Here is a 13,813-nt window from a genome sequence, read left to right on the forward strand (position 1 = left end):
ATAGACATGTATACATGGTCCTGTGATTCTTGTTTCTGAATTAGGCTGAATTGGAAATCAGAAAAGGCAGGTTTAATTGAACTCTGTTTTAGTTCTTAGTCTTCAGATACAAGCTAAAACAGATACCTTTTTTAAACTATAGATCTTTAGAATAAGAAGGGTCTCTTGAATTTATCTAACTCACCTGTCTTCATTTGACAGCAAGAACCAGTTTTAAGCGAATCAGAAAACTCTGTGAGAAATCTGAGTGGCTCGCTGTCAAGCCCAAGCCTCTTCATTTCCCCACCCAAAACAAACCAACAAAAATCCCCAGTGAACTAACACAGACTAATTGTTTTAGCATAGGGTAGACATATAGTTGGCATGAGAAGAGTCTAATTGGTTTTCTTGTCACCTGATCATGAACAGTTCCTAGGTCCTGCTTGTGCCTAGAGCGTCTTCTCTGTATGGGAGCGTAGGAACTATATATATAGCATTGTGGCTTTATTACTATAATATTTTATGTTGAGGTAAGTATTTGACCACCTTTTTTGTAGAATAACAGTTAGTTTGGTTTTTTTAAAAAGATGTATTTTTAGACAGAGGGGAAGGGAGGGAGAGAAGGAGAGAAACATCAATGTGTGGTTGCCTCCTATGTGCCCCCAACTGGGGACCTGCCCCGCAACCCAGGCATTTGCCCTGACTGGGAATTAAACCAGTGACCCTTTGCTTTGCAGGCTGGTGCTCAATCCACTGAGCCACACCAGCCAGGGCAGAATAACAGTTTTATGACATGAGACATGTTAACCTACATGCTTGTGGAACCTTGATCTGCCTGATACATAAAATTGATATCTGAAATGTCTTTTGGTTTATTGGGCATTATAATTCCAAGTTAGTTTCAAAATGATAGCAGGATAGAAATAGAAGACTCACAATGAGTGATTAGCCTTTCTCAAGATTTAATGAGATTAGAATTTTCATAATTGGTTTAACTGCTTGAGTTTTTATTTTTGACTAAGAGCATTTCCTTTTCAAGCATTAAGACTCTTAAAGCCTTGAGTTTATCAGATTGAGGGATGCTGGGCAGTCCCATGGTGGCTCTCCTTTATAAGACTAAATATACTGAAATTATACAGGTTCTGACTACTAAATATGTTTTATAGAATTTTAGCTTCTGCATTTTTAGGGAGCTAGGTTATAACCTCAACCCCCTTTAGAATTGTTATCTTAAAGATGTTAAGTTTATTGTATGAGTAGGTTTTCTTCAGTTTCTTTTTGAAGAATATAGGCTAATAGACAATGTAGAACATACAAAGTTCAAAGAGTGGAGCTTTTGAGCTCACTTAAATTGTTTATATATACATATATATAATTTTTAACGATTTTATTTACTTATTTTTAGAGAGAGGGGAAGGGAAGGAGAAATAGAGGGGGAGAAACATCAATGTGTGGTTGCCTCTCATGTGTTCCCTACTGGGAGCCTGGCCCGCAATCCAGGCATGTGCCCTGATTGGGGATTGAACCAGTGACCCTTTGGTTTGCAGGCCCACACTCAATCCACTGAGCTATATCACCCACGGCTATTGTTATATTTAAAAAAAATTCCTGGGCTGGGGGAGGACGGATAGGGTAAAGTGGGTTAAATTTATGGTGACAGAGACGGGTGGTGAGCACACAATGAAATATGTAGACGATGTATTATAGAATTGTGCAATTGAAACTTAAATGTTACTAACCATTGTCACTCCAATAAACTTAAAAAATAAAAAAAAATGCTCCAGCTTGCTGAGTAATTTTTGTGAATTTGACTTTTGTTATATTATTTTTCTGGATGTGCAATATCATAAGTCTAGCATTTTAGTTTATATGATTTTATATGGAAGGCAGCCACTAATTATAAAGTGAATTGTAATCCAGATTTCATTGTAAGTACATTTTGGTTAGATCTTGGAATGTATGCTTATGTTTCTTTAGAAATATAGATCCATCGGGATTCCTGAAAACTCAAACTTAGGATGAGCCTGAGAATACCTTAAATTGAGCAAAGGGCCTAAGTTTGTCTGTGTTATGTAAGTGGGCATGTGCGGCAAACTGGAGAGCGCATGTAGGGTGATAGTGTAAGTCTGTGATTCCAGTTGTTTGTAGCCATGTGAGAGTGAAGGCGTAATTTTGCCACATTTCTCCCTTGTTTTTCCCTAAATAAAACCTGGAAATCGGCATTTTTATGGCTACAATAGTCATAAAATCTGCAACAGTACTAGTGTTCTAAATTTTCTTGAATTTGACCCTTTGAATTCAGGGTCAAATTTGATGTATTGGCAGCCTGGTGAGGAACAGCTTTCCGTTTACAGCTTCCTTTATACTAATAGTTTGATTCTTAAGTTAACCTGCAGAAAGAATGCTCTGTGAATTGTAGTGTCGCTAAATTATAATATTGGCCTTGGTTCTCAGAGCAGAGCATTTGGAGCGAAAATGATGTTAGTTTCCTTTCCTGGGTTTCAGGTAAGATTGTTGGGAATGTAGAACAGGTTTTAAACAGGCAAAGTTAGGTAATTCTTCACATTCTGCCATCTTTTGCTGTAGAATATTTGCTCTGAGTTATCTGGGGCCTTCATAATACTTTTAGTAACCTGCTTTACTGCTTGCTTCCCAGAACGACCTACATTCTCTCCAGCTCCCAGACTTCTCATTTATGTTCTCCATTGATGAAGGAAACAATCAAAACAAATTTATGCCACCTTTGTGGATAGAAACCTTGGTATTTATATATTTGGAAGTTGTGCTTATTAACAAGTGAATGTTGAATTGATGCTTCAGTACATGCAATAAAGTAAATATAATTAAGCCATGTGGGAGGATACTGTTGGGCTGGCCAAAAAGTCCAAATGTAAAATAACAGACACTCTTCATTTTCACCAATAATTTTATTGATTTGGATATTTTGAGTATGTCGGCTATCTCCATCTATTGGCTTCTAGTGGGTAGAGTCTGGGGATGCTGCTAAACGTCTTCCAATGCAAGACAGCCCCACAGCAAAGAATTATTTGGCAAAGTGTCACTAGTACCAAGAAACTTGGCAAGCCACTTTTGACACGTTCTGTCAGTCATGGCACCTTTTCCATACACTGCACAAATCTTTTATTGCATTGCAGTTGTTTTTTTTACTTTTTTGAAATAATAAAGCATGATACACGAAAAATGTTGCGTATTTTCTTCAATCTTCAATATTAAAATGTCTGCCCCCAAATCCATCAATTTTTATGTTTTTAAAATTGTTTTTACATTTTTTAAAAAGATGTTATTTATTTTTAGAGAGAGGAAGGGAAGGAGAAAGCGAAGGAGAGAAACATCAATGTATGAGAGAGACATCAATCACTTCCTTCTCACACTCACCCAACTGGGGACCTGGCACACAACCCAGGCATGTGCCCTGACTGGGAATCAAACCGGCGATCTCTTGGTTCACAGGCCAGCACTCAATCTACGGAGCCACACCAGCCAGGGCAGTTTTTCTTTTTTTTTTTTTTTAAATGCACACTGATATGATGGCTGTCACAATACAATCTAACAAAATTGTTTTGACTAAGTGCTACTTGAGCCATCTTTTGAAAAAAACTAAATGAACTTCTTGGCCAACCCAAGAATTAGGTGTGATAGAGTCCGGATATCCTATAATACACCCAAAACATATAATCTCTGAATCTGTAGACTTTATATAAAAATCAGCTTCTTTACTGACTCTTCCTTCAATCCACAGTGCTATTATCATCTCCGGAGGACCTAATTCTGTGTATGCCGAAGACGCTCCCTGGTTTGATCCCGCGATATTCACTATTGGCAAGCCTGTTCTTGGGATTTGCTATGGCATGCAGGTACATCTGTGAATTTGTCTTAACTGTTGACTTAATTTTATTCTGTTTGTATTCCTACAAAGTTAGTGTTTTCTGTCTTTAGGATATGTAGTTGTAGGAAATAGTTTGTGTATATTACAACTGTTTATGAATTGCTTCACCAGCATGGCAAAACTGACCTGAGTAGGAATCCGTTTTCAGGAAAGTAACTAGATTATTGCATACAACAAAATACTGTCCATTAAAACAAAAACAACTGAGACCTTCAGATGTATAGAAAAGTAGCAGAAACAATACATAGAGCTCTTGTATACTTTTGCTTGTTCCCCAAAATGTTGACGTGTTTAATTACTTAAGAGTAAGTTGCAGACGTGATGAAGTCCTTGACTTGTATTTCCTAAGTGCTAGGACTTTCTCCTGCATAACCCCAGTACAACTGTCAAAATCAGAAATTGACATTGGTTCAGTGTTAGCATGTAAACCACAGACTTCATTCACATTTCACTGTCTTTCTCATTAATACCCCTCACAAGACCCATATCCAGTCTTGGACCGTGTGGTTGTTTAAGTTGTCATGACTCTTTAGACTCCTTTAGTTTGGATCCACTCCTCAGTCTTCCCTTCTCTTTCATGACCTAGACAGTCTTTTTTTTTTTAAGTTACTTTTTAGACCACCCCTCAAAACTAAGTATGAAAGCCTTCTGAACAGGTAGGTGAAATAGCTTTAAACTTGACTGCAAGCCATCATCTTTGTAAAAAGCCTTTAATTTGAACCTTATAGACTTTTAAATTGTGTAGAGTTCCAACAGCTTTGGTTATCTTGGTCATTCAGCTGTCTTCTAATTAAGAACTGCTAATTAGAGGTGCACAATGTTCACTGAGTATATAGAAGCAAATTTCATTTAGCAAATTTGAATGACTGCTCTGGGCCACCCACTTTGTTAGGCCCCTGGGACTAGGAAGAGACCTGAAGATGCTGTGGTGAGGTCTGTTTTGGTAATCACACTTGCTTGAACAGCTAGAGTAGAGAATGAATGGGAAGATAAGAGATGAGATTAACTAGACAGTGGCCGTTTAAGGAAGAATCTTTGTTCAGTATAAGGGACTTGGACTTTGTTCCAGAGTCCAGGAGTCAGCAAGCTACAGCCTCCCACCAGATCTGGCCCACTGCATATTTTTTTTATGACCTGCAAGCTAAGAATGGTTTTTATGCTCTTAAGTAGTTGGAAAAATTTTTTAAAGAGAATTCTATTTTGTGACATGTGAACATTAAATGAAATTCAAATTCCAGTGTCTGTAAATAAAGTTTCATTTGAACACAGCAAAACTCATTACTTTTAAATATTGTTTATGGATGCTTTTGCGCCACAACAGCAAGAGTTGAATAGTTGCTTCAGAGACAGTAGGGCCTGCAAAGGCTAAATTACCCTCTGGCCCTTTGTAGGAAAAAGTTACCAATCCCTACTATAAATGTGACAGAGCCATTGAAGAATTTAATCATGCACCAACACAGTCTGTGTTTTAGTAGCTAACGTTGCTACAGCCATGTCTCAGAGATACCACAGTTTCAGTTCCAGGCCACCACAATAAAGTGAGTCATAATCTATTTTTTTTCCCCTCCTCGTGGAAGCTCTTGCCTTCAGTTTGTTTAAAAAGAAAAAAGGCAAGATCTATGAAGAGCAGTAAAGTAAGCACAATAAAAATGAAGTATAACTATACTGGGTTAAACAAGGTTTAGCAAGTTTTTTTCTAAGAGGTTTGACCCAAACTTTTTTCTAAAACTAAGGTGGTTTTTTTTAATTGAATATTTTTATTTATTTATTTTTAGACAGAGGGGAAGGGAGGGAAAAATAGAGGGAGAGAAACATCATTGTGTGGTTGGTTGCTTCTTGCACACCCCTACTGGGGCCTGTCCTGCTAACCAGGCATGTGCCTGGCTGGGAATCCAACCGGTGACCCTTTGGTTCACAGGCTGCTGCTCAGTCTGCTGAGGCACACCAGCTCAGCCAGCTCAACCAGGCTCAGCCAGGCTCAGCCAGGGCTGACCCAAACTTTAGTTGCAGGAAGGTTTATTGTGAATGTCTTAAAAGGAGAGTCTATAGGGCAGCGTTTGGTGATGGTTCTAAAGACTGTGCCACTGTGCATTATAAGAATGAATGTTTATTTAGCCTTCTGCCTACTTTTCTGTTAGCCTGCATCAGCTGTCATCACGCGTTATTACAACAGATATGACACCTGTTGTGGAGCAGCATACCAAGATGAGTTGTATCAGTGCAGATTTAATGTTTGTAAAAATCTTATTTGTATTTATTTGGTGTTGGAGAGTTTGGACATACGTAAATGTAGATTTAAAAAAAAAGAGTGACTGACACAGGAAGGGCAGAATGAAGAGACCATTTGAAATAAGAGTCTTTAGGTGAATGGGATTTGAACAGATGAATTCAGCTGAGAGACTAGATTTTTTTTTTTTTTTAACTTACCCTGTCTCCTTAGCACAGCCTTCTACTGGCTTTCAGACCTTCCCTCTGGGGCCACACATGGGACAGCTTGGAGGAATTTATACTTGTCTGGTTTTAACACCATAGCTCTTTTTGTTTACTCTAGCCTTTTCTGAGCTCGTATTATCTTTTAAAATGCTTTTAATTTGAATTCAGAAGAACGTATTAAGGAAATCTATTTTTAACAGATGAATTAATTAAAGTATATTAAATGGAAAATCTGCCAGTGTTTAATGGAAATTAACCTCAGGTCAGATTTTTAATCTAGTTTTGTTTTATAATGATGTCTCTTAATAACTGTATAATTATATAATAATGTCAGGTTACCTACATTTATCAAAATACCTTTATTTGGGGGATACAAACATACTATATCCTAAAAACCAGGAATATAAATTATTAAATTGGGAATATAAAATGGATATTTTTAAAGTTTATGCTAACACCCATTTATTTCTCTTTGAACAGATGATGAATAAAGTATTTGGAGGTACTGTGCACAAAAAAAGTGTTAGAGAAGATGGGGTCTTCAGTATTAGTGTGGATAACACATGCTCGCTATTCAGGTATTACAGATATTTTTAGATGACCAAGAGTGGTAGTAGATTGATTTAAAGATGGGATTGTTATGCTTCAAAGTTAGAGATTCTATAATTCTTAGACAAAATTAAGGCCACAACACTGGCCAAAGGTAGAACTGTCATAGTATTTGTCTTCCAGTTTAGTGTCCAGACAGCAGAGGAGGTGCTGAGGCTAACTAGGAATAAGGAAAGCACTTACACCATAATTAAAAGCACCTCTGCAGTCTGGGACGCCTGTTTGGGCTTACATATTGTGATGCCAGCATTTTTAGTTTTCCTTTTTCCTCTTTGGTGTGGAGTGTGATTGTGGCAAATGGATACCATTTTAAACTGCCCTGCATCTGCCAAATAATATTAGTATACCTTCTCACCACATTCTTGCTGGGTACTTAGCAAGCCATCCATTTGCAGGCCTCATTACTTAATAGGTGCTTTGTCTCACTCTTAATTTTCTTAATTGGAGCATAACTGTATCTGGTATACTATTCTTTTTAATACAGTGAATATATTAATTGATTTTATTGCTACATGATAATAGAGTAGATGTAAAGCTTTACTCTATTTAAAATTTGTGAATGAACTGTTTACTAATTTCCTGAAATTATTTATCTTTTGCTTTATTTAAAAAAAAATTAAATCGACCCTGGCAAGGTGGCTCAGTTGGTTGCAGCATCATCCTGTGCACCAGGAGGCAAAAGGTTGCATCTTGGACCCCCAGTCAGGACACATACTTGGGTTGTGGGTTCAGTCCCCAGTTAGGGCATGTGCTGGAAGCATCCGATTATTGTCTGTCTGTCTGTCTCTCTTTCTTTCCGCCTTTCCCTTCCTTCCCGTGTCTCTGAAATCAATGGACATGTCCTTGAATGATGATAAAAAAAATTTGTTGAGTTTTCTGAAAACCAGAAAACTTAAGTTTTAGTCATTTGCTTTCTCTTTGGGTTTTTTCCATGTTTTGGGTAAAGCCCATTTTGGTGGACCATTGGTCACTTCTTTCTGACCTAGATTTAATATTCTTTTATTGGCTTTATTGATAATGGATAGAATAAATTTAAATTCCAGCAGTGTTGCATTGTTACTTGCTTATTTCTATTTTCTTGATCTATACATATGGCACACTAGTATTTCTAAAGCAAAAGAACAAACTTTTAGTTATAAAGTGAATAACTTCTGGGGGTCTAATATATAGCATGGTGACTATAGTTAACACTGGATTGTGTACTGGAAAGCTGATGAGAGAGTAGATCTTAATTGTTCTTACCACACACACACAAATGGTAACTGTGTGAAGTGATGAATGTGGGAACTAATCTTACTGTGGTTATCACTTCTCCACGTATAGATGATACATACAAGTTCTGTCCAGAATGTGTCCAGCCATGTGCTATGAAAAATAGAGACTTTTTTGGAAGAAGATAACAAGAAACATTGTACATAGAACAACGACGCCTCAGTCCCCTTCTAAGTAGGCATCTCGGGACCTCACACAGTTCTCCCAATCACCATTAGCTGCCCTTTCTTATTTTCTTGAATCTCACTGACAGTCTGAAATCTCTTTCCTTTCAAAGGAGGTTTTAGTTTAAGGAAAAGCCAGAAGTCATAGGCACCAAGTCTGGGCTGTAGGGGGGCCAAGTCACCTGGGTGATTTGATGTTTTGCCAAAAAACTCAGTAGGAGATATTATGCATGAGTGGGCGTGTTACCGTGATGAAGCTGCCAATTACCAGTTGCCCATAGCTGCGGCCTTCTGAATCATCTGAATTGTTTCTGCCGAGGATTGTTCAAGCTTAATGCCAAATTTGATGCTGGCATATTGCTCTACTCACTCAGTCATTTTGAACGTGACAGCCACACAGCACACATGCTAACTCGAGGGTATCTACCGCACCCACTGACTAGTACAGTGAAATTGTCATTCATTGTTCATGCATGCGCATTCTAGTCCACTCGTTGGCTGTCAGGTTACACTGGTGTCACGCAAACACAGCTGGAGACTCTCTGGACAGACCTCGTACATAATTAAGGTGTACAACTATAATTGTATGTGCGTGTATATAATTACCTTAAACGTACACAATATTAGTTATATCTCCAGCTGGGGGAAAACAAAGCGAAAGAATCCATTAATCATGTGTTCAAGATATTTATGTGTTGTATTGTACCTTTTGTGTGTTCAGGGGCCTTCAGAAGGAAGAAATTGTTCTGCTTACCCATGGAGACAGTGTAGACAAAGTCGCCGACGGATTCAAGGTTGTGGCGCGTTCTGGGAACATTGTGGCAGGTAAAAACCCTACAACTTTTGCAGATTTTATTCTTAAAAATTTATCTAGAGAGTCTAAGCATGTTTCTGTATGAGGTACTCTTTTTGATTTTTCTTATTTTTTAAAGATACTGTAAATGTCATAGGATTAATCTCCAATTTGTGAAGGGAATGAAGTATTAGGAGGATTATTTAGAAGTTACTTACTGGTTTGCTCTGAAATACTTTTTAACTGTTTACCCTAACATAAGTTTTCCAGACATAAAACACAGCAGCTGTACTTTCACAGCTCAGGAAAAGTTTGAAAACCGTCCATCTTTCTAGTGTGCTATGTTCACGATCGCCTTTTTAAATGTCTTCCTTAGGTATACGTAGGCATGGGTCTTGGACAGCTGCAGAGCACTGGACTAAGCACCCGGGGGCGTTTCTCTGAGCCAGGGTTGGCAAACTGTAACCTGTGGGTCAAATCCAGCCAGTAGCCCGTTTTTGTATGTCCAAAATTAAGAATATAATTTTTACATTATTAAAGGGTTCTAGTAAGAGAGACTTTACATAGGCATTCCACAGAGCCTCACATTTTTACTGTGTAGTGCTTTATAGAAAGCTTGTCATCCCATGTCCCGCTTTTTTGAAGAAGAGGAATTGATTTTCTGGCTGTTTGTAATCACTTGCTTACTTGAAAACTGTTAATGTAAATAAACCACCAGTAGTCCTGGAAGTCAGTAAAAGAAAAAAGTGGCTTTATTAATAAAGTTTTTTGTTTAAAATGCCATATCTAATAAATAATACATTGAAAAAAGATTCGTCATGGATAAAATGAATTGAGTAATCTTCCCGCAGTTACTTAAGAGACTAGTATATTCCCATAAGAATGATCAAGAATGGTTTTCATATTGAAATGTTTTCACTTCATATGAAAGATCAACAGTGGTGGATGGCTTATGCATTTTTATTCATTTAACAAATATTTCAGTACGTACTAGGTACTGCGCACATAGGTGCCAAGATAAAGTAATGAACAAAGTGGACAAAATCTTGGTTCAATGTTCTAGTTGAGGGGAGGGACAGACAATACAGAGTATCAGTTGTGTTTATTAAGTGCATTGAAAAACTAGGGGAAGGGGGAGTGCTGCAGAATGTGTGTGATACGGGATTGTTAATGTTTTGTATCAGATACTCAGGGAAGGTATTTTTGCAAGACAATATTGGACATGAAGGAAGTGAGTGCAGACGCTTCTTGGATGAGACCATGTTTGAGAACAGCAAGGAAACTAGGTGGCAGGAGTGGAGTAGATGTAGGGGAGAGTGGTAGCTGTTGAGGCCAGAGAGGTTGTCAGGCACCAGAACACAGGACCTTCGAGGCCATTATGAAACGTTTTGCTTTACTCTAAGTGAGGTGACTACAGTGAGGGGAAAAGAGAAGATCAAACATAGAAGCAGGGAGAGCAGCTAGGAATCTGTGGTGGTAATCAGGAAAGGAGAGAGAATGGTCTAAGGAACAGTGTGACAGGTGGAGGTGGGCAGGGGTAATTGGAATCTCAGAGATCTTATATGCATTTTGTTATATTTATACCCAACTATTTCATTTTGGGGGTCTGCTTATATTAATTGTATTTTGCTTTAAATTTCAAATTCCACTTGTTCATTGCTGCTGTATGGGAAAGCAATGAACTTTTGGTATTAACCTGTATTCTGCAGTCCAGCTCTGATCACCTACTATTCAGGAGTGTTGTTGTTGTTGTTGTTCATTGTTGTTGTTGTTGTTCATTGTTGTTGCTGCTGCTGCTTCTTTGAGGTTTTTTGCATAGACCTGGAGTTGAGAGTATGGTCTGTTTTGGTAATCACACTTGCTTGAATGGCTGGAGTAGAGAATGAATGGGAAGATAAGAGATGAGATTAACTAGACAGTGGCCATTTAATGAAGAATCTTTGTTCAATATAAGGGACTTGGACTTTGTCCTAGAGTCAAGGAGTCAGCAAGCTACAGCCTCCCACTGGATCTGGCCCACTGCCTGTTTTTTCATGACCTACAAGCTAGTATGGTTTTTATGTTTTTAAATGGTTGGAAAAAATTTTTTAAAGAGAATTCTATTTTGTGACATGTGAACATTAAATGAAATTCAAATTTCTGTGTTCATAAATCAAGTTTTACTGGAACACAGCAACATCCATTACTTTTAAGTATTGCTTGTAGATCACAGGTGGCAAACACAAGGCCCGTGGGCCAAATGTGGCCCTCCACCTTGTTTTATCCGTCCCGGCACCGTGTTTCTATCCAGTGGCAGCACCAAGCTCTTGCTTAACTGTTAAGCAGTAGTTACATTTATACAGTCCTAAGATTACATTTGGCCCTTTGAAGGCAACCATGAGGCTGATCTGGCCCCTGGTGAAAATGAATTTGACACACCTGCTGTAGATGATTGTATTTGCTTTAGTTACAGTAGGGCCTGCAAAAGCTAAAATACTTTCTGGCCCTTTATAGGAAAAATTTACCAAACGCTGCTGGACATACCATTCATGAAAGTGTGGGCGCCTCTAATGACTGGGTGTTTCTGGAATTTTTATCTCAGAATTATTCTGGCTGAGCCTCCAGCAGTGCATGAGTTACAGTTCAGGTTTTCCCTCCTCGGCAGTGGTTCCTGTGGAGTGGATGCTCAAGGGTTTCTGCTCCTTTAAGTTGTGATTCTCTTGTTAGTTTCTCCAAGGGCAATAGTCAGCTTTTTACACTCTTGTTCGGACAATGTAGAATTTTCTAGCTTTTTACGTGCCGGACTGGAAAAGGGAAGTTAGACTGAATTCTGATATATTTTGAAGGGGGGTATAGAGGATTTGCTGTTGGATTGCATGTGGAGTGGGGAAATGAGAGTAGAATCAAGTTTTAGCTCCCAAGTTTTTCAACCTGAGCGCCAGAGGATGAAGCTTCCATTTACCTGATGGGAAAGAATGCAGAAGTTTGGGTTTGCATATTTAATTCAAGATGACTTATGAAATGTTGAAATGAAAGTACGAGTAAGCAGTTGTGTATACATGAGTCTAGACTGGAGAGAGCTGGGCTGGAGGTACAGATTTGGGAGTGTTCCACCATAGGTGTAGAATTTAAGGTCATGAGAGTTTGAGATCACTCAGAATGTACAGAGAAGAGATTTAAGGGCTGAGTAGTGGGCAGGTTGCATAAGATGAAGAGGAACCAACAAAGGATTCAGAAGGAGCAGACGGTGAATTAAGAAGTGAACTGGGAGAGTGGGGACCTGGAAGCCAAGTAAATACGTGTGAGGTACCCTGACCTAGTGGAATGAGGATGAGTTTGGGAGTCTTCGGGTCTGTTTAACTGCTTAACTCTGAGTTCAGGCAAGTATCTTGTTATCTCCTAACAGGGGTAATATATGCACATGTGAAATATCTAACCTAACGTCTGATACACAGTAGGTAATCAGTGATTGATAGAAACACAGTAATTAAGTCAATGAAATTATATTTATGGTTAATAGTACATTTGGAATATTCTGTGGCCTCCCTTCTGCTCTTCTCATAGAGAAAATTGGTACCTGCACATTGCATGTGAAAGCCATGTGGGTCCAAGAACCGAAATTGAGTAATTGCAATAAATAATCAGGAGAATCGAAGTAATTTCAGTGAAGTGAGGTACCATGAAATAATCTCTGTAGGGCTTATTTTATTGTCATATAGTTCACTAATTGCTACATAAGAAAAGATTTTTATGAAGAAAGATCATGGTAATACAGTTTTTGCTTTTATTGTTTTTTCCTGTCTCTAACAATCCTCACATTTCAATCCTCAACTAATTCATATCAATCCTCACATTTCTAGAGGGAGAAATTGTGAGGAATTACTGTGGGTACTAATTGAGCCTTTTCAATATGAAAAAATTTTAATATGTGATTATTTTCTCTGTAAAGGTATAGCAAATGAATCTAAAAAATTATATGGAGTACAGTTCCACCCTGAAGTTGGCCTTACAGAAAATGGGAAAGTAATACTGAAGAACTTCCTTTATGAAATAGCGGGGTGCAGCGGGACCTTCACTGTGCAGAACAGAGAACTTGAGTGCATCCGAGAGATCAAAGAGAGAGTAGGCACATCGAAAGTTTTGGTAAGCAAAAAGTCTACAAATGTATGTCTAATGCTAGAACTCAGCTGGCTTCTTCAACATAGAGTGTAGACTGGGTGGCCATATGCTTCATGAATTGCACTGTTTCAGAGAGCTTTTTCAGTTACCATTCATTCCCTTGATACAATGTTTTTACGTAATGATTTAAGCTGATAGTTTTTATTTTTACTTTTTTTTTCTTTTTGCTTATTGTACTCAATTTGATTTTTTCATTTCACCCTATAGGTTTTACTCAGTGGTGGAGTAGACTCGACAGTTTGTACGGCTTTGCTGAATCGTGCTTTGAACCAAGATCAAGTCATTGCTGTGCACATTGACAACGGCTTTATGAGAAAACGAGAAAGCCAGTCTGTGGAAGAGGCCCTCAAAAAACTTGGAATTCAGGTCAAAGGTATTGATGAACCCCAGAAAAGTTAATTTGAATGTCAGGACTGCTTGAGTCAAATCTAGCCTATAAACCAACCACACACCAAGGAACACATTGCCCTAAGTACAGTTTTCCCATTAATCTCATGG

General features: G+C 38.3%; 1 protein-coding gene across 3 annotated transcripts in view; it reads left to right on the top strand.

Moving 5' to 3' along the window:
• GMPS (guanine monophosphate synthase) overlaps positions 1-13,813 on the top strand; it is a 51,757-nt gene that overhangs the window by 23,600 nt on the left and 14,344 nt on the right. For all 3 annotated transcript variants that reach the window (XM_028504480.2, XM_036017598.1, XM_028504481.2), the window contains 5 exons: positions 3,740-3,854; positions 6,800-6,897; positions 9,086-9,189; positions 13,086-13,279; positions 13,523-13,688. In XM_028504480.2, coding sequence (XP_028360281.1) covers positions 3,740-3,854; positions 6,800-6,897; positions 9,086-9,189; positions 13,086-13,279; positions 13,523-13,688 — 677 coding nt within the window. The remainder of the gene's footprint in view (positions 1-3,739; positions 3,855-6,799; positions 6,898-9,085; positions 9,190-13,085; positions 13,280-13,522; positions 13,689-13,813) is intronic.

The sequence above is a fragment of the Phyllostomus discolor genome, chromosome 2, assembly GCF_004126475.2.
Source record: "Phyllostomus discolor isolate MPI-MPIP mPhyDis1 chromosome 2, mPhyDis1.pri.v3, whole genome shotgun sequence".
NCBI lineage: Eukaryota > Metazoa > Chordata > Mammalia > Chiroptera > Phyllostomidae > Phyllostomus > Phyllostomus discolor.